This window comes from Lasioglossum baleicum, chromosome 9, assembly GCF_051020765.1.
Source record: "Lasioglossum baleicum chromosome 9, iyLasBale1, whole genome shotgun sequence".
NCBI classification, from domain to species: domain Eukaryota; kingdom Metazoa; phylum Arthropoda; class Insecta; order Hymenoptera; family Halictidae; genus Lasioglossum; species Lasioglossum baleicum.
This window is the reverse complement of record NC_134937.1, coordinates 1,167,401-1,191,113: the sequence shown is the minus strand read 5'-3', so window position 1 is coordinate 1,191,113 and position 23,713 is coordinate 1,167,401. Positions and strand designations below refer to the sequence as shown.

Here is a 23,713-nt window from a genome sequence, read left to right as displayed (position 1 = left end):
TCACTGTGATTTTATACACTTATACCTTTTCAATAGATCCTCGAGAGAGAGGACGCCCTCTCATCTACTTTGGTAGGCCCAAATATTCCATTATACACTAACTAGGGACGGGATCAAGTTCAATATGTACTCACGGATCCGAGTCAATTTCAATAACCAAGTTCCATTTCATGGGTTTCGATTACTACTTAAAAGCAATAATGTTTCAATGAGTGGCAAGTAAGGAAGAAGACCTGAAGTGTATGATAAAGAAACTGGAAAGGTACCTGAACAGAAAGGAATTGACGTTAAACGCGGTGAAGTCAAAGATAATGATTTTTAAAAGGGGGAGAGGAAAAGTGAAAAAAGCTGATTGGGAGTGGAAGGGAGAAGCAGTGGAGGAAGTCAAAGAATTCGTGTATTTAGGAATAAAGTTTGAAAGCAACGGAAAGATAGCAGGACATATAAAGGAAAGGATAAAGAGAGAGCGAATGTAGTCCCAGCTCAAGTATGGGGAATCGGTGAAAGAAAATTCAAGAACGATTTTGGAATGAGAATGTTTTTGTTCGACAGGTTGGTATGGGGGGTACTACTATACGGGGTGGAACTATGAGGCTTCAAGGAAAGAGCGGTAGCGGAAAGGATACAGCTGAAATATCTGAAGTGGACACTAGGTCTGGACGTACGTACCCCAGGATATTTGGCGCTGGAAGAAACGAAAAGAGCAATACTCAGAATAGAGACTGGAATGAGGACCTGGAAGTACACAGAAGGAGTAAGAAAAAACGTCGGGAGAAAGATAGTCAACGAATGTCTGAAGGAAAAGGAATCTGGTATTGTGCAGGGCGAAAGCGGAAAAGAAAGGGAGGAATATCTAAAGAGAAACGGTTGAAGTCAAGCAGGGGTGGAAGAGATGAGAAGGCAAGAGAGGGAGATAACTGAGATGTTAAGGGTAGAGACAGAGAAATACAACTGCAAGAACAGTATACGAGGATAGAGCAGTCCAAACACAATGAAAGATACAAACACATAAGAATAGGAATGTTACCAGATTATCTGAGCAAGGAGGGTAGAGGGGACAGTCATAAGCTCATAGCGCAGGTAAGATGCGGAAATTCAGAGAATTGGAACAGATACTGGCTGGGGGAGGAGGCAAGAATATGCGATCTATGTGGGGACAAGTATGGAAACCTAGAGCATTTGACAAGGGATTGCAGGATAATGGGGGAAATGATCAAGCTCGAGGATGTAGTGAGCGGGAAAAAGATAGAAAGGTTGAAGAGTGGTTCGAGAAGTTGAGGGGAAAAAAGAGAAAAGAGAGCATAAATAAACCAAAGAGAATAACAAACCAAAAATGCAAAAGTCAGGGAACGGGGAGGAAAGCAATAAGTAATGAATTAAGTGGGTTAGTGATAATTAGGATACTAAAAGAGTAGGATAGGGTAGGAATGTGTGAGATAAAAATGAATGAGAGAAGGTATGGACCGAATGTGTGAAATAAGATAGTTTTGTACAGATAGGTTATTGTAAACCAAGTCACATTTCTTAGCTGTAAGGCTGAAATAAAGCAAAACTATTATTATTATTATGTTTCAATGATTATATTTGAAAAGAGTATTCATTTCAAAGATACTTATAAGTACTTCGATGTTAAAAGGAATCGAATCTTTCACAAGTAGTACTCGAATCTTGAAAATCAGAACTGCATAGTAGATTTCAAGCTCTTCCTTTATTAAATTCGTAATTATTTAAGAATAATATTTCCGATAGATTATGAAATTATAGTTATACATGTTGAATTAAACTATGCATTAGAGGACAACATAATTGATTTTAAATGTAATAAATATAATGATTAGAAAAATCCGAGAATTTCCGGTACGATATTCATAAAAGTTTCGGATCTGTTCGACCAAGATCCGAATATACTTGCAAGTGTTATTTCCGTTTACCAAAATACTTGCAAAAGGTTCGAAACTCTCTGGCATAAGTTCGAGTATACTTAGGAACACTATTTCTATTTTTCGAAGTACTTATAGAGAATTCGAACCCGATCAAAGTTCGAACCTGTTTGCTAGCTACTTGATCCCATCCCTAATCATTAGACTGCGGAGTTTATGCATTTAGGACAAAAATGTTGTTTTTAATTTATTACAATTGTTAAAGATAGGAAGACATTTTTATATGGTTCCTGCATCTTGTACGTGTCGAAGAAAATTTTTATTTTGCATAAAGATCCGCAGTCTAGTAATAATAAAAGGATTGGACTTATTCAGATTTGAATAAAGAACTATGCTAATGCTTGAATAAAAAAGTATACTAAAACTAAAGAATATATTTCTATCACTTCACGAATTGTAAAAGAAAAAATCCGCCATTCTGACGGTTCCGGTCCAGTGCCGAATATGGCTGAAGAATTACGTCACCCTTGTACGGCCGACGTGGCGTCGATGCGTTAACACGAACAGGTAGTATGTTACACTAAAGAATCACCTCCCCGCTAGGAACCACCTGTCCATCCCCAGTGTTCCGACACTGTAACTACCTTAACGATTCTCTAACGAGTTCCCCTACTGGGGAGGGTCGGTGCAAATGATGTTAATCACGGTCACGTCCGCGTATGAAGTGCTGAAACGTCTTCACCGGAAACAATGGGACCCGGTGATTTCGCAACGGCTACACTCGGTGTACCGTTCCCGATGGCGTTAACGGGGCGCCCGTTGGCTCACGCGAGACTATTTCGGGTCACGGATAGTATTCGGGGTCAGGTGAGGTAGCCGGTGGAGACCGGGGACAGCGTTAATTGCGTCTTGCTGACACGGACTCCGATTACCTTCCTCGGAACCGAGTCTACCTAAGTACGTGTCCCTTCCGCGTGACTTTGCCGATAAAACTCCAACTTTTATGCGGAACGATTCCCTTTGACCTCGACAAAGACCAACCGAAAGAACAGTTCCAGAGCTTGGCAACCCAGGATGCAAGTAATTAACCAATAATTATACGTTGAACGGTTGAAAATGTGCAGAGTATATTTTTAATAAAGCACATTCGAGCTTCCAACGGAAACTGGCCGGCCCTCCAAAGCTTAATCTGACCAAAGAAGCACAAGAGTTTTAGCGTTTCCATCCCCGGGCACAATCAATGATCCGAGTTTGAAAAATGCGTATCGGCGGTGTGAAAGACTTGATAAAGGCCAGCCAGGTTCCAGCAGGCGAGCATCAATCAAAGTCGATCGGGATCAAAGGATTAAAACGCTTTTAGGCTTTCCTCGGAGCCTTCGTCCTGCGCGAGACGACCGCTGGCGACTTTTCAGCTCTCCTCTCGTGGTTTTCACGGCGATACAAGTTTTTCTCTCGCTCCATTTATTCCCGTGACAGTCGACTGGCAGACTCGACCAGTCCTTAGCTCAGTACGGATGAGACTCTTACGCTTCACCTCGGATAAGGACGCAAATTGCAAAAATAAAATTGAAAATTTATATATAGTTCTCGCGAATATTCGAACGGACGTTTTTCCATTGAACCCACGGGGTGAATGGCGGTCTCGGACAGTTAGCGACGAGTTAATTATTCTCCTATTAAATTAATCCCTTATCAAATTCATCCGCTAATTCACCGCGCGCTGCGATTAATCGTGACACCGTAGTAGCCTGTGAGTATCGATCGTCATTCACAGTGAACGTAATCAATACGATAAGGCGGTTCTCTTCGAAGATCGACGAAGCTGCAGATAGCGCTGATAAACGAACGACCCGCAGCGAGTGCACCTCCAAAGACCGGTTCTCTCGATGAGATCTTCTAGACAAATTGGGAAGATCTGCTGGCGTCTTGAATAGGAGCTCGAAGTGATAAGCCGGGAAATTACTCTTTTTCCCATTCAGTTTCCTCCGCGTTAGGGAATATTGCTGAAGTGAACCCGGGACGTGATGATCGACTTTGGTCATTGTTTTCCGGCGCGTTCTTGCGTGCCAGAGGAAATCAATTGGAACCCCGTCGCGACCATATTTGAGGGTCGTTAACGACGGCCATGATGGTCTTGCCACAGTTCTGCAGACGGCGCAACCCATTTCTCTAGCTTCGAATATCTCTGAATCTATCGTTGAAGATACGAATGAGTTATAATATTATCCAAGATATGAAATTGAATACCGAACCCCCATCTCGATCGACGTCTATTCGCCGTTTGAAGTCTTCGGCGTGCTCGCAATCGATTTACAACCGGCCAGAATGAGCTTCGGGCTTCGAGTCCGGCGGATTCCCGGCTTTCCAAAGAAGCAGTTTCCTCTTCATTAAGCGACGACAGGAATATATATCTTCTTGCGGCACGCTGGCCGGCAACTTGCGCGAAAGTTGAAAAAACAAGTCTCCGTTCTTACCGGGGCGCGAGCAGGTGTTTCTGCGAAGGCGAAGTAGTCAGAAATGATTTCGCGATCGGGAAACACGCAGCCAATTTAACCGCGAGCCCGATTCAACGTAGATCCGGGCGGAGAATGCGCGCACGAAGCCCACAATGAAGATCCGCAGCCCAGATATACCAGCTGAACTTTCTATTCCCGTTTCGAGGATCTAATCGATACGACCGACGGTGTGTACCCACGGCGTTTCTAATTTATTAGACCATCGATTTAATTAACGTTTAACGATCTCGTACCGTGCGCACACCGCTAAATCATAAGGGCGCGCACGCCTTGTTAAGTATCCTCGTTGCGCGCTTATGGTTATTTCCGTTGCAGACGTAAAAACTAGAAGGGCTCGAGTTCGGACCAATCAGGCTCTGGAATCCGAAGAGATCGTTCCCGATCGTTGCCGACGTGAAAAATATGAATCCACCACAATCTATTAGCGGTAATAATCCCCGACATTAAAGTATACGCCCGGAGAAAAAAGTAGATGAAGCCATACGGGGTACGAGGCAATCGCTCTTTTCCCGTAATTATGAACCTGAACGTATCGGATCGTAGGATCGATCCCCGATGAATTTAATTCGTGAGTCTACTAACACGATCCTCCTCGCCGTTCGGTCGTATCGTTCGTTTCCTGCGTTCGTTCCTTCCATCGGGCGCGCGATATTTTATTCGGTACACGCTCTTCAAATTAGAACTTGTACTTTCAAGATACACGAACACTGATTGCTGTGTGTTTATCGATCGCGAGGATTAAAACAACGATACGGAGCCTCGTGGGGGCGAACGTGTTAAAGATACGAGCTTCCCATGCTCGAGAAAATGGAAAACTCGAAAATTGCCAGGAAGAGAAACGCGCGGAAAACGGTAAAACGTATATGTATATATATATTTCACCTATATTTATACCGGTACTTTTACGTTATTTGTTGTATGCTGAACGGTTCTAGCTGACTTGTAATAATCTCATGATGGTACTATTAAGTTTGAGTTAGGTCGTTGTTAATAAATTCGATGTGCAATCAGTGGAGGATATCAGGAGGATATCAGGAGGATTTCAGAGGCCTGTGCAAGACCGTAGATATCGATACGAGAACGTTCGTTTTTGGGCAAAACGTGACCAAATGTTTCGATGATCCGGCCGATTCGTCGTGACAATCATCGTGGCCTGTTGTCTGACTCGACCACCGTCGCCAGGTTAATCTACTTACTCGGTTCGGAACGTATCAGGAGCAGCGGGCGAGAATAGCGCTGACAGTCGGTTCAGTGGAGTGTCTCGGCACGCGCGGCGAACTCCCACGGGGATCTGGTCTCCTGACACCCCCTCGACTCGAACCCCCAAACAAAATGGACTCCCTGCAGAAGTAGGTGGCACTGGGACACGCTGACGCTGACAGAGAACAAAGCGGCGCGGGTTTCGCGGGAATAACGAACTGCATCTCCTCTGGTGAACCTGCGAACCGAAGCCGAACCGAAACCGGTGCGGTGCGGTGCGGTGCGGTGCGGTGCGGACCAACTTTGCGCGAGGAGGGAAGGGGGTTCGGTATGTTAATTACAGGCCAACATACGTCTGCCCCTTCTCTCATCTTTGGGGCCGGGGAAGTACTGTTGCCCATCTCGTTCTTTCTCATCGGGTTAGCTCGGTTGCCAGCCGATTCGTCTTGGAACGGCCCATCGCCGGTCTCGTTGCACGCAGGGCTCGCGTGAGACCGACGAGTCGACCCTACGACCCGAAGCCGAGAAACCTTCGTTTTGCCCTCTTTCGATCTCCTGCGAGCTGGCCGACTGGCTCGGAACCACGGCCACGCTTCTCCGCGTTTCTCCGTCTTCCTCCGGTTTCGCCTTCTTCATCGCCTCTCCTCTCTTCCTCTCTCCCTCCTTCTTCGTCCGCCTCTGCTTCCTCCTCGGGTTCCCCTGGCCCGGCCGGCCCGGCCGATTTCTCGCGGCAAGGGGGCTGCCCACGGGAAATCGGCCGGCAATTACTATACCACCGGGCCACCAGACGTTCCTCCGATTCGAAAGCGTTTCGCGCTTCCCCGGAGAACCAGCCCGGGGATCGAAGGGAGCCCGTCTCAAGGTCTACCACGGAATTCGCTAGGGAGCAACGGGGATAATCGTTGATGCTCCGTGAAGTATTTACTTAGCTCTTCCTCCGGCTCCGGCTACGGCCGTGGCCACGGCGCGGCGCGGCATCGCTCGAAGGACTCTCGCCAGAGGAGACCAAGGAAATTTTCGCCAGGGACGAGATTATTATGCTGATGGGAAAATAATGGCGGTTCCGCAGCCTCCGCGCCGCGCCGTATTCCTGCGGCTGCGGTTCCAATCGTCCTCGGTTCGCCACGTTTTATTATTCAATTTATCGATGTTTCGTCCGTTCGACCGGCACCTGGTAGCTTTCACGGTCTCCGGCTATTGCCAAGAATATTTAGATGTTCGATAGAATTTACTGCTGATCCTCCATCGCCGCCATTTTCCGAACTTGAAGTTGTACCTATCAGTACTTGCCTTCCCATTTAAGAAATTCAACTTTTTAGTTTTATTGCAAATATGTTTAAGCACTACGATAAGTATCCTTATGTGGAATGCAATATTGAATTATTGCATTTTCAAAGTACATTTCATAAAGTCCACTTAATTCAGTATGAAATTAGTTGATTGAGTGCTAATTAAATATTGGGTCTGGGAAAAAGTTCGTGGCGTTTTTCCCGATACACACATGGCATCAATTGCAGATAACTCAGGAAACACAGATCGCAGCGATGCCATTAAACGCTCGTTGGGAAGGTGACACTTCGAGCGTTACTGTGAGTGTATAAACATCGAAATTGGTGCAGTGGTTGGAAAGTTGTTTGCGTTTGACAATGGAAAAAAGTAATGAAAAATTCCGCTGTATTTTGCAATATTATGACGACAAAGGGAAGAACGCTGCGCAGGCTTGTGAAAAAATTTGTGCTGTGTACGGTGAAGGTGCTTTATCAAAATCTGCTGCGCGGAAATGGTTCGCTCGATTTCGTTCTGGAAATTTTGATGTCAAAGATACACCTCTGTCTGATCGACCAGTCACTGAAAAAGTCGATGAAATCATGCTAGCAGTTGAGCAAGGTCGGCACAATAGCAATCGTGATATCGGTAAGGAACTAAACATCGACCACAAAACAGTTCTAAACCGTTTAAAGAAGGCTGGATACAAAAAACAGCTCGATGTTTGGGTGCCTCATGAGTTAACACTTTACCTACCGGAAGCCTATTAATAGACTTTCCAATAATTCTGCTGTACCAAAAGAAACCATAGAAATTTTCTCTTACATTACAATCTTAAATGAAACTACTAGATGACGTTATTGATGGTGACTTGTTAGTTCACAATGACAATTGCTGTTTCTATTGAAGGTTCCATTAAAAAGTGTTTATCCATGTAACATAGATTTTTCAAAATTATACAATAATCACCGGTCGGTAATGTGTTAACATTGAAAAATTTAATGGATCGACATCTTTGGCGACCCGTCAAAAATTAAGAGAGCTTGGTTGGGAACTTCTGTTGCATCCACCGTATAGTCCAGACATAGCACCCTCTGACTATCATTTGTTTCGATCTCTGCAGAACTCTCTCAATGGAATTAAGCTGCTTTCAAAAGAAGCTTGTGAAAACCACTGGATTCAGTTTATCAACCAGAAACCACAGAAGTTATTCACCGTTGGCAGCATGGCTCTACCCGAAAAATGGCGAAACATCGTCGATAATAATGGAGCATATTTGGTTTAAATAAATTCATTTTCACACTATAAGAAAACCAGTTGAATTTTACTGAAAAACGCCACGAACTTTTTCCCAGACCCAATATGTTTTGGAATTGTTATCAAAAATAGAACTGTTCAGCATCTTCTGCCTACAATTTGTTAAGAAACATTTCAACACGCTAAAAAGCTGTTTTAATTTATTACATTCTGAGATCACGAAGAACTACCAAAAAATTGATCAAAGTGACACAGAGGCCGAAGGAGAGCCACGCCGTTATACACGAAAAAGTGGTGTACAGTTACCCAAAGTAAGAATTACTCGGCCCTGTAATTGACGGTAACGGTGCAAGAGGGAATTACGGTGAAAGCGAAGACGGAGCATTTCACAGCTGAAGTGCTGCCAGCGAGGAAAAAAGAAGCGCAAGAATAGCATCGATGTCACAGGCAGTGGACGAACCGAGGAAAAAGCGGAGTCATAAGTAATTGATAAATAATCGATCATGGAAACCAGTTAGTCGTGCTCCGTCTCTATGGATACCGCGCGTGCATCGACATCGTAAATCGGTCTCCAGCAAAGACGAGGTTAGTTATACGGCGTTCCATTCGAAATAGTCACAGCTCCGCTCGAGTCCATATACATGAGCAACACGTTTATGTACATTGCATTTCGCAAACAAACAAACTTTTCCTCGACACGAGCTGCAACTCACTCTCATCCATCCTCGAGCGAGTTTTATCGTTCTCTTTCCATTCGTTTTTACTGCGACTATCATTCTCCAGAAAAGTTCTGAACCGCGTCGTTTCAAATACCGTTTCTAAATGTATAAATAATTGGATTTTTTCCGGGTAAAACCGGGAGATAATACAATGAAGATTTGTTACATTTTAATAGTTTATGTCGAATAAAACAGTTCAATTTTTACATATATTACTTAATGATTTTTTACTATATAAATAGTCGCAGATTCTGGTATTATTTTTTTGTTAGGGTGAGAAAACCACCCTTTAAAATACTACCCTTATAATTATTATTAGAATGTAACTTTAAAATTCAAGAATCTGTTACCGAAACTTCAAAATTTGAATTCAGTTCGGGTTGTCCCGAGTGCAATCCACCGTGGCGCCGCGCCGCACAGTGGGCGAAAAACGGATATTTCTGGACAAAAATCTGCCGACAACTTAAAGAGAGTTTTTCATCGATTCAATTGGAAGTTTTTTTAAAATGTTCGTGAAGGACTATACCTTGATGACGTGCTGCGCGAAAATCGTTAACTGTCACAAGAAATCAAGAATCCTTATCTACAAAGTCCAATAACTAAAAAGTAATATATGCTCAGTCGGGTCCCAGTTGGTTAATGATTTGGAACACGTTAACAGTCTGCCATGTAATGAAGAATATTATAAATACGGGCTCTCGGCTTTAGACTGTTGGATCCGTTTCATGGAATACCTTCTGCATGTTTCATACAACTTAGATTTCGAAAAAGGATCTGCGAGAACCATAGAGGAAAAAAAGTTAAAGGCGGCAAGGAAGAAAAAAGTGCGAAATTCTTTGAAAGAGCTATCAATCACAGTTGATGTTGTCAAACAGGGAGCTGGTACATCAAATACTGGGAACGTGGCCCGAACTTTCTTTAAAAAAGCCGAATCAGTTGCTACAGTGACTGGATTAAACGCGGTTATTATCACAAGATTGCATAACATTCTTCAGGTAATTACATGTGACAAGAAAGCTGATTCTGTGAAATTCAAAGAATATTGTTCGGAGACGGCTAAATTGTGCATTAAAATTTATCCATGGTATAAATTACCTCCATCAGTTCATAAGGTACTGCAACATGGAAGTGAAGTAATTGCTACATTTGAACTGGTTTGTATTCAGAAGAGCCACAAGAGGCAAATAATAAAGTCTTGAGGAAATCACGAGCTGAAAACTCCCGAATGTGTTGCCGCAAAAAGACAAATATACATAGATATTATACGGCATATGTTATTATCATCCGATCCACTTATAAGCTCTCTAAGAATAAAGGATAGCAAGCACAAGGAAGTACCTTCTCAAGAAGCGAAACGCTGCTGTTGGATCAATAAATTAATGGTGAGTCTCATAAGTGCCGAATGTAATTCTATTCAATTGGTAATTCTCAGGGCCAGATTTACAGTTTAAAATTTTGCGGTTTAGTGTTTAGGGTTAAGAAGTGTCGGCAACTCAGCTGGGACATGCAAATTTGTGGTATGGGCGGATGAAGTATCGGAGTTATTGGGTTTTGTAGATAAGGATTCTTGATTGCTTGTGTCAGTTAACGATTTTCGCGCAGCACGCCATCAAAGTATAGTCCTTCACGAACATTTAAAAAAAAAATTCCAATTGAATCGATGAAAAACTGAGCAGTCGGCAGATTTTTGTCCAAAAAGATCGGTTTCTCGCCCACCGTGGCGCCGCGTCGTCCTCGTTTTATCGATCGCTCGATCGTGACCAACCCCGGTGGATCTTGGATCCCTGATACTTCTCTGGATGCTGTCCCGAGATAATTTTCCGTTTCGAGCACCGTGCGTTTTTGCGCTCCCTTTTTCTCCGTTCGCGGCACGTACTCGCCGGATTTCACTCGGCCACTGCCGCTCCGCGCCGGTTCGTGCCATTTACTTTTCCTTTCCGGCGAGAGAGCATCAGCTATCCCTGGCCGGTCGGAGGGAATCAAAGAAGGATCGCGTGCATCGTGACCGGGTTCGTTTAGCCGGTATTACCGAAGTATTTACGCCGGCGCGGCGATCCGTCAGTAATTTCCCTGGTGATCGTCCCGAGACCGGCATCGCATTCGCCGCCTAATGATAACTCTCCGGTTCGCTGCGCGCCGCCGTGGCAAAACGCCCGAGTGCCATTTCGGAATCAGCAACGTTGACTTCGCTTTCATCGCATATTACGTCGCCCGAGGGATAACGCTGATCACTCAACAAAATGAGACACCTTGTATACACTTACGGACTCGGCCATTACATCAACTAATTATATCCGATGCACGCTCGAACCCTGCCATCCGCTTCATTGAACCGGATCGTTCAACGCTAACAGGAAACTCAATGTACATCAACAATATCAAACGTATGTAATATTGCAGTTTGTCAATATACGAGAATGTAAGGCCTTTAACCCTTGCGTAGTCAGCCAGGTACCCATTTACTGTATTTCTTTCACAATTTGTTAATGCTCCTCTAAAAAATATTACAAAACTTCTCTAAATGTCCATTCTTTACTCGCTAATATAGTAATTTATAGTTTTATAATGGGAGAATTTGTGCAAACATGTTAAATACTGAAAGGTTTTAAATAATCCATAAATTTTGGTTGACTAAATGACCTTGAATAACCTTGAATGACCTTCACGGGTAGATCATTACAGTGAGTGTCGAAAGTATTCGTACACTGATAAATTTCAAACAAAACATTTTTTTGTTTTTTTTTATTTTAGCATTTGAAAAATGGGACGGAAACGTACGGAAACAACGATAGAAGAAAGTAAAATTATTATTAACTTGAACAATCAATGTAATAAAGTTTAGCAGAAATTTCGCGTATTGTTAGTAGACCTCGATCTACTATACAAAGTTTAATTGACAGGTATGGGCTACGAAAAAGACTACAAAATAAATCAAGAAGTGGACGTCCGCGAAAAATCAATGAATACACTGGTAGAGTTATTATTAGAATGGTAAAGACAAATCCAAGAATAAGTGCAATAAAAATAGTTGAACACATTAAAAATAATTTAAACATTGATGTATCTGCTATATATAGTACTGTGCGCAGTTTTATACGAAATTCAGGATATCACGGACGGGTGGCCCATAAAAAATTGTTCGTAAGTGAAACGAATAGAAAAAAAAGACTGGAATTCGCAAATAATAATGTAACTACACCAGTGGAGTACTGGAATAAAGTAATCTTCACAGATGAAAGTAAGTTCAACATTTTTGGGTCTGATGGACGCTGTACCGTTTGGAGAAAAAAAAATACAGAATTGAAACCACAAAACTTAAAACCTACAGTCAAACACGGTGGAGGTTCAGTACTTGTTTGGGGCTGCACGAGTGCAGCTGGTGTTGGCTCATTAGAATTTATTGATGGAATAATGAACCACAGGGTCTATATTGACATTTTGAAACGCAATCTTGATCTTAGTGCAGAGAAAATGAATATTAAAGATGATTTCGTTTTCATGCACGATAATGATCCCAAGCATACTGCGTATAATACCAGAATGTGGATAGGTACTACATAACGCACGCGGCGTATCTGAAAACTCCGCCACAATCTCCCGATATCAATGTTATACATAGAACACCTGTGGGATTATTTAGAACGACAGACCAGAAAACATGAAATTTCTTCAAAAGAGAGCTTACAAAATGCACTGAAGGAAGAGTTGGCACAAGATCCCACAACACGTGACCTCAAATTTAGTAAATTCAATGCCGAGAAGAAATGCAGCGATTGTAAAGACCAAAGGCTATCCAACCAAATATTTCTTTCTCAAATTGTAAAAAGTTAGAAACTGTACGAATACTTTTTGTTGGTGTATTTCAGTCGATTTTTTGTTTTTCCTTATTACATTCGCAATTTAATCAAGAAATTAACTTTTTTTTGCATAGTATCTATTCTATAGACTTCTCAGAATATGTACACATTCATTGTTTCCAGAAAAAATAGTTAATAAACAAACAAACAATTTCACAGTTTTGTTTGAAATTTATCAGTGTACGAATACTTTCTACACCCATTGTATATTCGTCTCAAAATGATCGGTTTTGCAACACGCTTGGTGAAGAGTGACACCGATGCGGTATGTTTGATGAATTTCGGAGCACCCTGTATGTGCCCTTCGAAGCGAAAAGGTTAACGCGCTCGACGCATGCAAAGTACAATCTGACTACTCACCTCCAAAAGTGGGGCACGTATCCGGCCGGACATAAATCTCGACACTGGCCGCAGGGTGCACCTTGAAGGACAACATTACCATGCGAGTAACTGTTAGGCTGGCCGTCTTGACCGGGTGACAGCATTCTGTAACAACAGGTAGATCGAAATGTAGACGACGGTCGCTAAAGTGTCGAGCAGACACGAGCAGCAATGTACCCGGTTTACAGACAACATAGTACACAATGTTGCTCCGAAAGAAACAGACCCGGAGAGAATATCGATACCGAGAACATCTTGTTCAATTAATTACGAACCGCTCGAGATATCGGATCTTTGAATTACCGCGGGAACTGGAAACACGTCGAACTCGTAAATCCGGTTAATTTTTGCACAATGTATAACGTAGCATCAGAAACGCTGCTGTGCGGGGACATAAATCAGCGCCGGTGTAATTAATCGGGTTTCTGCTAAAAATATCGATTTCGCCGTGAATCGAGCCTCTGTGGAAGAGAATATCAGTATTCCCTCATTATAATCGCATTAGCATCTTTCTCTTCCGTTATGATATTACCGATGATGACGCTGGTGGCTACAATGAATCATTCTAGTCTATTCACTCGTCAGTATCATTACCGTCATTGATAAGGTAAAGGCAAATCGTCAGCCAATCGAAGGAAACTGAATCGAGGATAATCGAGGCATTGAAAAATAAACTAGAAAAGGTTAATGGAGCCAAGAAGAAGAAAGTTTAAATATCACAATAAAAATTCATATCTGCTCACCAAAAAATTAGTGTTAATATTGCAGTGCGAACTATTTGCAACTAAGCGAAATAGATTCCCACTTTCTAAATGTTTTAAACCGTCTCATTGCATTTTTTAAATTTATACGAGTTAAAACAGAAATTATTAGGTATGGGAATAAGTTTCCGCCCTTTTGGAGATGTCGTTGTACTTAAGTAACGATCACGTATTTGATGGAACGTAGTACATGTTTTTGAAAGGCCTGTGTCTACGCTTCAAAATGCAGTTAGTGGCAATTGTTTCGAGCGTGAACAGCAGTCAATTTTTCGCGTGAAAAATGTAGACTTTTGTTCCAAGTTAGCAGCATTTGCGGGAAGTCATGTTGCATTATTTTGTTTTAAAGAAAGGTGTTATATATATTTCAATATATTTATTATAATATATATTTACGGGGACGATGCTCCATCAAAACCATGATTTCGACGTAACGGCAAAGATTGTGATGGTGTGCCAAAAAATTCGAACATACAGATTTCCCAGCATTACTTGGTGGAAATCCACGTCAAACACTTGCAGAACTGTCAATTGAATTACTTCGATTACGTCGATTACGACGAATTACGTCGATCGATCTACTGTTGGAAAACGTTTTCACGCTATGGGAATTGTTTATACGCTTCTCTTCAACAAAAAGGGGCGGAAACTTATTCCCATACCCAATATATAAAATAGAGATTCCAGGGTCGAAGCTCAATAAGTCTGCATCAACAACTCGATCAACAACAAGAACCTCATTGAATAATCCCAGCGACGTCATATACAAAAAATCACTGCATTGGCCAGATGTTCCAGCCGGAAACTCTCGGTCATTTTCCACGTGTAGTCCAAGTCCGATCACCGAAAATGATTCGTAATGAGCAGTTGTCGCTTCGGGTTTACCCGGGTTTATGTAAATGGCGTCGCTCTCGTGATCTTTAATTTAACGAGTATAGGGCCAAGATAATACCGGCGATTACCATAAACTACAATAATTATCGTAAATTAACATTCCCGCGTGGTCGGGCCCACCGGGGCGTTATTAAATCAGACAAATGATTCGTTTATTACGGCGGCGGCTGAAATTAACGTGTACAGAGAGGAAGAGAGAGAGAGAGAGAGGGAGAGAGAGAGAGAGAGAGAGAGAGAGAGAGAGAGAGAGAGAGAGAGAGAGAGAGAGAGAGAGAGAGAGAGAGAGAGAGAGAGAGAGAGAGGAGAGAGAGAGAGAGAAGGGCGCGTGTGTGTGTGTGTTGCTCCCGCGGCGTTCTCCCGTTTCGCGAAGCATCACGGGGGAAAAATGTTACGCGATCCCGTAGTCATCAATCTTGGTCAAATTCAGGAACCGATCCTCCTCGTCTCGCACCTGTCCCGCACGTTTTCCCATCCGCCTCTTCCCGTTACCGGGCAACAACAAGGTGCGCCGCGAAAATAATTAATTAAAGGCGCCATCTAATAGGTTGGAACACGAGCGATTACACCCTTCTCGAATCAATAATGGGAAGCCGGTAATTAACGGGTAAGCGGTGTCCCGCGAGATCTCGATCGGCGTCGATTAACCGACGCCAGGTAATTACACGTTCCGTGAAATTTTATCACAATGAAAATATTCGAAAGGCCGACGGAGAGTGGACGAAGCGGGAAAGAAGAAGTGAACCAACGAGAAAACGGTCCGTCATACGTCTCTCGCGCGTATCCTTGCCCATTGAAAGACGTCACAGGACTCGTTTTGCTCGTCTTCGTGGGGCCGAGGCGCGGCACCGGCGACGGCATTATAAATATTTCCCCTTCGAGAGATGCGATCAAAAATAATGGCGCAGCTGTGCCCGCGAAAACCGAGCAACAAAACGCGTCGTGGAACCAGGGCGATAAGTTATCCGGCCGTTTAACGAAACGCGTCGATCGGCTCTGTTTTTTCTCTTCGGGACCCGACCGGTCACGGTCCATAAAAGCGAAATTGAAAATTGCCCAACGATTGCGGAATTAATCGAAAGCGAGATTCGAACTAGAATCGGACCGCCACAGCGCCGCGGAGAAAGTTGGAAGTTCGATGAGCGATCACCGAACTCGATCATAGTCACGCGCCGCGCCGTGGGCGTACAAGAATAAGAAGGCACAAGATGGAAAAGAATGGAGGATCGAGAGGTGAACGAGCGTTTGACCGCCACGTTGTTACGTAGATCCCGTAGCCTAGGATCTTTTATGAAACACCGTGACAGGAACTACAAGGCCGTTCATGGTCTTGCGACCGTCACGCGCCAGCGCTGTGCGACATACTGAAGGACGTAAAAACACTTCGCCCCCTTCCACTTCCCTCGAAAATATTCGGCAATAAACTCCATTTAACTGATTGGCAATGGCTCTAGACACAACGATGATCTCTCTCTTGCTGTAATTTTATTGGTTCTTCGGTAAGTGATTAAAAACAAGCTGCTTGTCTTCATCAAAGACTGTTGCGCTAATAATGGTGTAACGATCAAAGAAACTCTTAGTTCTTGGGAATATTTGGGACGCCAAATAACACGTATAATGTCTAGAGAAGTAATACATGTATATACATAAATTAATAATATTACCATCACACCATAAACATCTTTCATACACACGGATTTCGCGTTGTACAGCACTCTTAACCTTTCCTCACACTTACAATTAGTCGGAACCGGAAGACGACGACAACGCTCTCTTCAGTTTAGTAACATTTATAATAAGTAAAGCTTGGTTTCAGTAATTTCTCCAGACAATTTATGTCAATGAGAGCAAGAGAGAGAGAGAGAGAGAGAGGGAGAGAGATTACATTTTTGCACTGTATCTCTCAAAAATACGAAATTCGCATATACTCGTGAGAAGAGCTAACATGTTCGTGCAAACACAGAGTGTTCCGTAACAATAAATACAAAAACTCTTCACCTATAAAACGTCGTAGCCTACGATCATTGCCATCGGAGCTAACATAACGACGTATTCCAGAACATCCAAGCGACTTATTATAATGCAAGCAGCGAGATGGAGGTCCAGTTAGGGCGAGACTACGCGAGCCGATCCTCGTTCTATGGTACGCGTCGAATTAGACCGTTCATGCGAACGTTCAGCCTCTAACATGCAGCTGTGTATCCAGAAATTTCTCCTGTTTTATCGGCGTGCAAGATCTCGCGAGTGATTTTCTTTACGAGTCTCGTATATGTGACACCTTATCGGTGGCACCCTTTAACGCTGTGCGCGCCTCCAGCGTTCCAAGAGTTTCTAATTACCGCGGTGTATCGTGCACAATAACCTTGTTACCACGATGACCGACATACCACCGTGAATCGACATTCCCAGGTCTCTGTTGTTCCTCCCTGCGAGTCTTCTCGCGCGATTCTCGCACAGTAGGCCGCTTTTATAAAATTTGTTCAAACTAGGTCTTTATCTTAGCGAATATTTTCATGCCAGTTAAGAATGAATTTTTATATTTTTACCCACTATTCAAATCATCCCATCGGCATTGATCTGTTCCTACTAAAACACTATTCCCATAAAATAATGTTCGGTATTCCGGTAGCAACAATTTCAGTGCTAAGTTTTCTTCAAATTATGTACATCTTCTTGTAATTGTATAATACTATTCATTTAAAATTCGCCAAACTCGCAATCGATAAATTTTGTGACTGACGGTAACATACACTCTCCAAGTGTTTACTTCCGAGGGTACGTCCATAAGACATTAATTGTTGAGATTAATTAGCAGTTTTAATTTCGTAGATTAAAGTATCTCCTATAAGGGTAGTTTTGTAAAGACAATTTCTCATTCTAGCAATTAAGTAATACAAGACCTCCATTCTATTTGTAATTAGTAATGTATAATTAACACAGACATTAATTTCGCCCCGCTTTTTCAGATTCCAGCACACACTGTGCTCTGTTATCGTGCGAAACGAACGGATCTTGCGGCAGATATTATGTCAGCACCCTTGGAACCTTATCTCGCAGCCTGGAATGCAGCTTTTAGCACAGATTCCTTCTTGAGCGACGGTAGCTCACACGATCCACCTCCTCGGACCGGAGAAATTCGCATGCACGCCGAATTTCGATGCCCGGGAACCGGACAACAGCGATCATGCTCCCCTGGTCTGACTAACCGCGAGGTTACCTGTGTCGCTCTTTCAGCGAGGCGATTTCCTTCCGCACTGCACTCGGCGTCGCGCGTCGTCGCGAATCAACCCTTGTGGTGCAGCTTTTTAACACTCTATCTGCCGCAACTTTAACACTGAACCTACCACCGCCACACAGTGGGAACTTTCGACCAAACTCGATTCAAAATCAAAGAACTTTCGATACAAATGAGGTAGAGCGATGAAATCTTTTAAAAATTAAAGCTGAAACTTGACAGAATATGGGAAAATAGGGAGATTATGGTACGAACGTTTTTTACCCTTGAGAAAATTCGTTAAACTTTCACAATTTCAAGAACATGTGTTTTTAACATGCTATATATCATTTCCCGTAGATCTTTTCACGCCGATCTCAGGATCGCAAGAAATCGGTTTTTGTGAATTAGATATCTATTTTCCATGATTATATTTTCATTTACACAGGAAGTAAGGTAAGTATTTAGTCTTTTTAACTTACTTCTCATCAACGAATTCTTTAACTTCGGGTGATCGTTCGTCAAGTGATATACATCAAATAAACGTTCAAATACTTCATTATGTTTAATTTTATTGTGTTTTATATATGAGAATACAATATACCTTCACAAACTAGTGGGTTATCAAATCATTTCAACGAAAAAATGATTACATTAGTTCTGTTCACAAAAATCGATTTCTTGCAAAATCCTGAGGTCGTAGACTTTTGAGACCAGATTTGAAATCGGCGTGAAAAGATCTACGGGAAATAATATACATATGTATACCATGTTAAAAAAGACATTTTTCCGCGCGTCGTAACGAAGAAATCACACTTTCTTGAAATTGTGAAAATTTAACGAATTTTCTCAAAGTTAAAAAACGTTCGTACTATAATCTCCCTATTTTCCCATATTCTGCCAAGTTTCAGCTTTAATTTAAAAAAAATATCATCGCTCTACCTCATTTCTATCGAATGTTCTTTGATTTTGAATCGAGTTTGGTCGAAAGTTCTCACTGTGCGCCGCGCCGTTCCAGATTTTTTATTTTACATTTATTGGAATAATAAAAATGATTTCATAAGAAATTATTGTATAAGTAGATATCTTTAATAGAGCAAGTATTACAATAGAAGCGGCACAAAGTCTAAATAAAATCGATCTTGTAATTTTTATAAGGGAACATGTGTACCACTTACTTTTAAGGTTCGGTAGGTTTAGTGTTAAAATAGTTTGGCACTTTTTAACAAACAATCCCATAAAGACAGAAATTTCATTCCTGAAGTAAATTGTCTGATATAATTGAGTAAAGGTGGCAGGAAAGAAATCGTTACTACCACATAAAACTAGTTTAGAACATGTTGATAACCAACTCCGTGGGTACAATAATGGTTTTTATGTATGTAGAAATAATTCGGTCACTCATACATGGACGACTACCAGCCAATGAGTTACCGTCTGATTCCATCGATGAAAGCCGTTCGTTATGGTATCGTTCGGAGTAAGTTCGCATTGCTACCAAGGAAAAACAAAATGTAAACGACTTCTTTTCCAGGCGGTGGACCCGAGGACGGCTCGGTAAAGTAATAGGAATCATACTCGCGGTATGTAATTTCACAACGTGTTTGAAGCGAAGTGCATTCCCCGCGATAAAATGTAACGAGTCCGGGACGATCGCTGTTAACAAACATAAGCAGGCATATCGCGCAGGTCCGCGTGGAGTATTTCAGCCGGAAGAAGTCCCCGGTGTTCGGAGCCGCGCTCGCCAAATCCAATTTACTCACTTATTCTGTCCGTACGATTACGATCATCCCGTATATAATATTACACGGCCTCGTTCATGGGGAATGCCTCTCCCTTACCATGGCTGGTAAGCACCGGCGAAACGAAACACGCCGGCAATTTCCATCGGCGGGATCGCCGGGGCCAAATAAACGACAATAATTAGTCTAAGTTGCCATAATTGCTGGTCGACGGCCGACCGAAACGAAACACGGGGAAATAAGGAAAGTGGGCTACGCGCAAGAACCAGCTCGCGGTGTAATTAGTATCCTTTTTTGCGTCGTTAGTGTTGCGCGTCGCTAGCGACGGGCCGACGACAGCCCAGGGGAACCCGGAGGTATGTTAATGGACGCGATAGCAAGTGGCCGGTGAGACTCTTCCCCGGGCCCGCGGTTGCTTTATAATTCGTGAAACGGCCAATTAACATTCCCCGAAAAGAGTAGGTGGTCCCGTTCCGACTCCTGGAACTCGCTGAGTTACCGCGTTCCGCGCGCATAACAATATCCGTAATCTTAATCCGCCAACAAAGCAAAACCTGTCCGTTGCGTCGTCGTCGCAACCCGTGAACTCTGATCGTAACGTCGCGCGTCGCACGGTGCTTTCACAATTTTCGTCCATACGAAAATCGAAAGAAGAAGTGTTCCTAAATACCCAATCATCGCGTAGTCTCTCCTATATTCAACGACTTTCATCTGAAATATTTTTTCGTACCGCCTATAATTTTCAAGTAATGGAATTGTGTCTAGAAAACGGGCTTTCCAACGCACTGTGCGTCGTTACGAAACGCGATGATGCCCAGCAGATCGGTTTACGGTGTTATTAACTCCGGACAAACATCCGACCGAATTCGATTGACTCCCGAAGTACGGACGCAAGAAGGAGGCAGGTAAACGAGGACGTAAATCCTCGTTAATGGCCACCAGTTGAAAGTCGCGGGACGATCAAAGGTGATCCTCGTCGTTTCATAAAGTCCGGTCCACGGGGCTTAGCCCCCTTACGTGGCGCGCATCGTTCCTCGAGTTATTATAATGTTATAAAAACAACACTTTCAATCGAATATCGGTATAACGACGATGCTATCTGCCCGTTATCTCCAATCGTGACTGTTCTTGAAAACGGCAATTTCACAAGAAGAACTTTGAAATTATGCGGAACTGGGTAAAGCTTATCGATTTGGAGGGGCATAAAATACTTCGTAATCGACGTAATCGTTCGACCTTGATTAGTGTCTGAAATATGTATACAGGAAATATGACTAGCATTAATCAAAGAATGTTTGAATAATGAAAAATAGTAATGTAATCTCTTATCTAGACCAACTCGGAATAATGAAGGAAATATAAAGTAACCATTTGAAAATCTAATGGATTAAGTAAATTCCAAACAATATGTTCGCCTGGGAACAGTCGGAACACTGTTAGTCGTAGCTACAAGTAAGTAACCGATTTTATATTATATTGTTCTACCTTTAAAGTTAAGCACTATTAATTGTAAGTAACATTTGCCATAATCCTATACTAACAAATTGTTATACATCACTGGCCGCTAATAATTTTCATAATAATAAACTTAAGTTTTTCAACATACAAAAAAGGGAATTTATTGAGGAATTCCAAGTTAATGAGACCAAAACTGAAGGAACACAAATTTTCTCCGTGAGAGCTACAGACCCCGGAACCTACCATCGAAATTGGTTTTCCATTAACGTTCTGAACTATCTGCCATAAATTTTCTGTAAAGGCTTAATTGGAATCCAAGTGTGTCGCTATAACGACCCGAACTCGCCCAGACCCGATTATCCTTTCCGCACCCTTCGGAGCGAGCATCGGAACCCGCAACAACTCTATTCCAAGGGCTGATCGTTCTACAACCTTGAGTCCGCGAAAAAGCTCGGGTATTCAGCGCGTAATCCCGCGAGTATTTCGCATGGTCATCTCATTGCCAGAGTAAGCTGCAGAAAAGTAACGAGACTCGCAGGAGGAGGTGCAGATCGGCTGTGGAGAGCCGAGCCGAGGATCTTCGGCGATGGAAGACAAGTTTGAACAAGGAACCTATTCTGTCCTACTACAGAATAATCCCTGTTCGCAAGAACTGACAAAAAGAATTTATATGTTTTTTTCTGAACACGATCAAGTTGGGTGGAGTGGATTTTCGACCCCCAGTGAATGACACCCCGAATCCGCCAAAATGTTCAGCATAACAAAACAGAAGATAGCGAATCTAGTTGCCAACCTGACAGTAGTTTCTCGCGAACTTGGTTGCATTTTATTCAGGCAAGATGCGGACCGCAGCTTAATGGAAATGGTAATTTGGTGGAGGTGCTGCGAGCCCTACAGCGACTGCGTCGATCCACTAGCGGGTGAGTCATAGGTGGGAAATCTTGTGCGACCGATTAGCTACCTCTCGTTCCTTGCGAAGAGCTGGGTTCTCGGAATTCCGGTCCCGTTTTCGTGCACCGAGCGAGTCAGCATTGTAGTCGTCCTCTGTCTAGGACTTAGCTAACCAAATAAGCTGTCCACGTTCCTCGCTCCATCTCGCAGCCCATTCAGACCTGGAGCGAGCAAACCATGCGATTCTGCTCCATCTGCCCGGATACATAGTGGTCGCGATAAGGTCCCGGACCACTAAGCAGGCACCACCGTATATTGCCTTGAGCACGGCGAGATCTGCGATCGAGAGCATGCGCGCGAGCGAACGAACGAACGAACGAACAGGCAACGCTTACACACAACGTGCAACCGCGGAGAATACGGGAACGCGTACTACACGTACCTGTTGCTTTCTCTCTGCAGCCGAGATGCTGAAGCCAAGCTGCACGGTCTCGGTACCGCTCGAGAGTCTCGATCTCGAAATCGTTGCGCGTAAATCCACAGATCGACGCGCACCCCAGGCACCACCGAGCTTCTCGTATATCGATGAGACTGTAACGCGACGCGTGTCTTTCGACGAAATTCTCATACACGACGACGGTAGCAACAATGATGGTGGCAACGATGAAGCGGTCCCTCGCGAGTCAACGGACACACGGGACCCCGGAGCCAGCATTGCCGGCCACCGAACACCCCGCAATATCCCCCTCGGCGGATCTCCTGGACGCCGTCGAACTGACACCACTTCACAGCTGCACCTGCACTTGCACTTGCACCGCACCGCGCGACTATCAGCGGAACGCCGTGGCACAGAGTCGTGGGGCCCCGGCAGATCACGGGATACCGTCGCGCCGTCCTATATCGTGTCGAGAAGACCGACGACGGTGGCATCCTCGCGGCATCACCGTACACTGCACTCGACTCGAGTCAAGCCGAACGACTCGGCTCGCTCTCCTCTCTTTCTCTTTCTCTTTCTTTCTTCGATACTTTCTCGCTCTCTCCTCCCTATGGCTACGGTCCCTCTCTGTCCCGTCTCTGCCCCACCGATTCCCCCCTTCTCTCTTTCTCTCTCTCCTTTTCGTCCTTTTCTCTTTGATCCGTCTTTTTACCCTACCCTCCCCTCTATCTCGTTCTATCTCGACGCGACTCGAATCTCGTGTTTCACAACGGACGGACAAGCGAAGCCGCTCCGCGATCGTATTCGGTAACTGTTCGCGGTTCAACGATCGTACGCCGAGGTTACCGTAAGACCCGCGCGCATTGCAGACCCGGGAGCTGCAGCGAGCATCGCCGCGGGATCTGTCATCTCTTCGTGTCGGGGACCAGAGAGAAAGAGCAGCCGGCCAACGATGTGTCCACGCGAGCTCGTAAATCGTCGAACTAGTTCGCGTCTTCTTAATCACGACCGGTTCGATGTTGTCCGTCGCTCTCCTGCCGCCCCCCTACCACCCGCCCGCCCCCCGTTGTTGGTAACCGATGTCGCGAAAGAGGAGGAGAGATATTCCGGGGGCCCCCTCGAACAGCGCGAGCCCGGCGAAGAACGGTCTTCGGGTTCGGTAGTTCGTCGTCGGTATCCTCCGCACTATTGTAAACCCAGAAGGGTGTCTTGTATCGTACGATGCCACGGCAACACGCAGTCGAGAG

The 23,713-nt window shown here is 43.8% G+C and overlaps 1 protein-coding gene and 1 long non-coding RNA gene across 4 annotated transcripts in view; one reads left to right on the top strand and one right to left on the bottom strand.

Moving 5' to 3' along the window:
- Positions 1 to 22,645, bottom strand: part of LOC143211847 (uncharacterized) — a 272,266-nt gene extending 249,621 nt beyond the window's left edge. The window contains exons 1-2 of one of the 3 annotated variants that reach the window (XM_076429892.1): positions 22,473 to 22,645; positions 13,056 to 13,181 (exon numbers count right to left, since the gene is read on the bottom strand). In XM_076429892.1, coding sequence (XP_076286007.1) covers positions 13,056 to 13,180 — 125 coding nt within the window. In that variant the 5' untranslated portion in view covers position 13,181; positions 22,473 to 22,645. Of the gene's footprint in view, positions 1 to 13,055; positions 13,182 to 21,932; positions 21,980 to 22,100; positions 22,427 to 22,472 lie in introns of those variants that run through there. The other 2 variants (XM_076429883.1, XM_076429884.1) reach the window with 2 other exon arrangements.
- LOC143211860 (uncharacterized) lies at positions 9,505 to 21,316 on the top strand. Its single transcript, XR_013009555.1, has 3 exons — positions 9,505 to 11,222; positions 17,692 to 19,419; positions 19,474 to 21,316. It is a non-coding gene; the product is annotated as an uncharacterized LOC143211860 (long non-coding RNA).
- Positions 22,646 to 23,713: the final 1,068 nt, after the last annotated feature.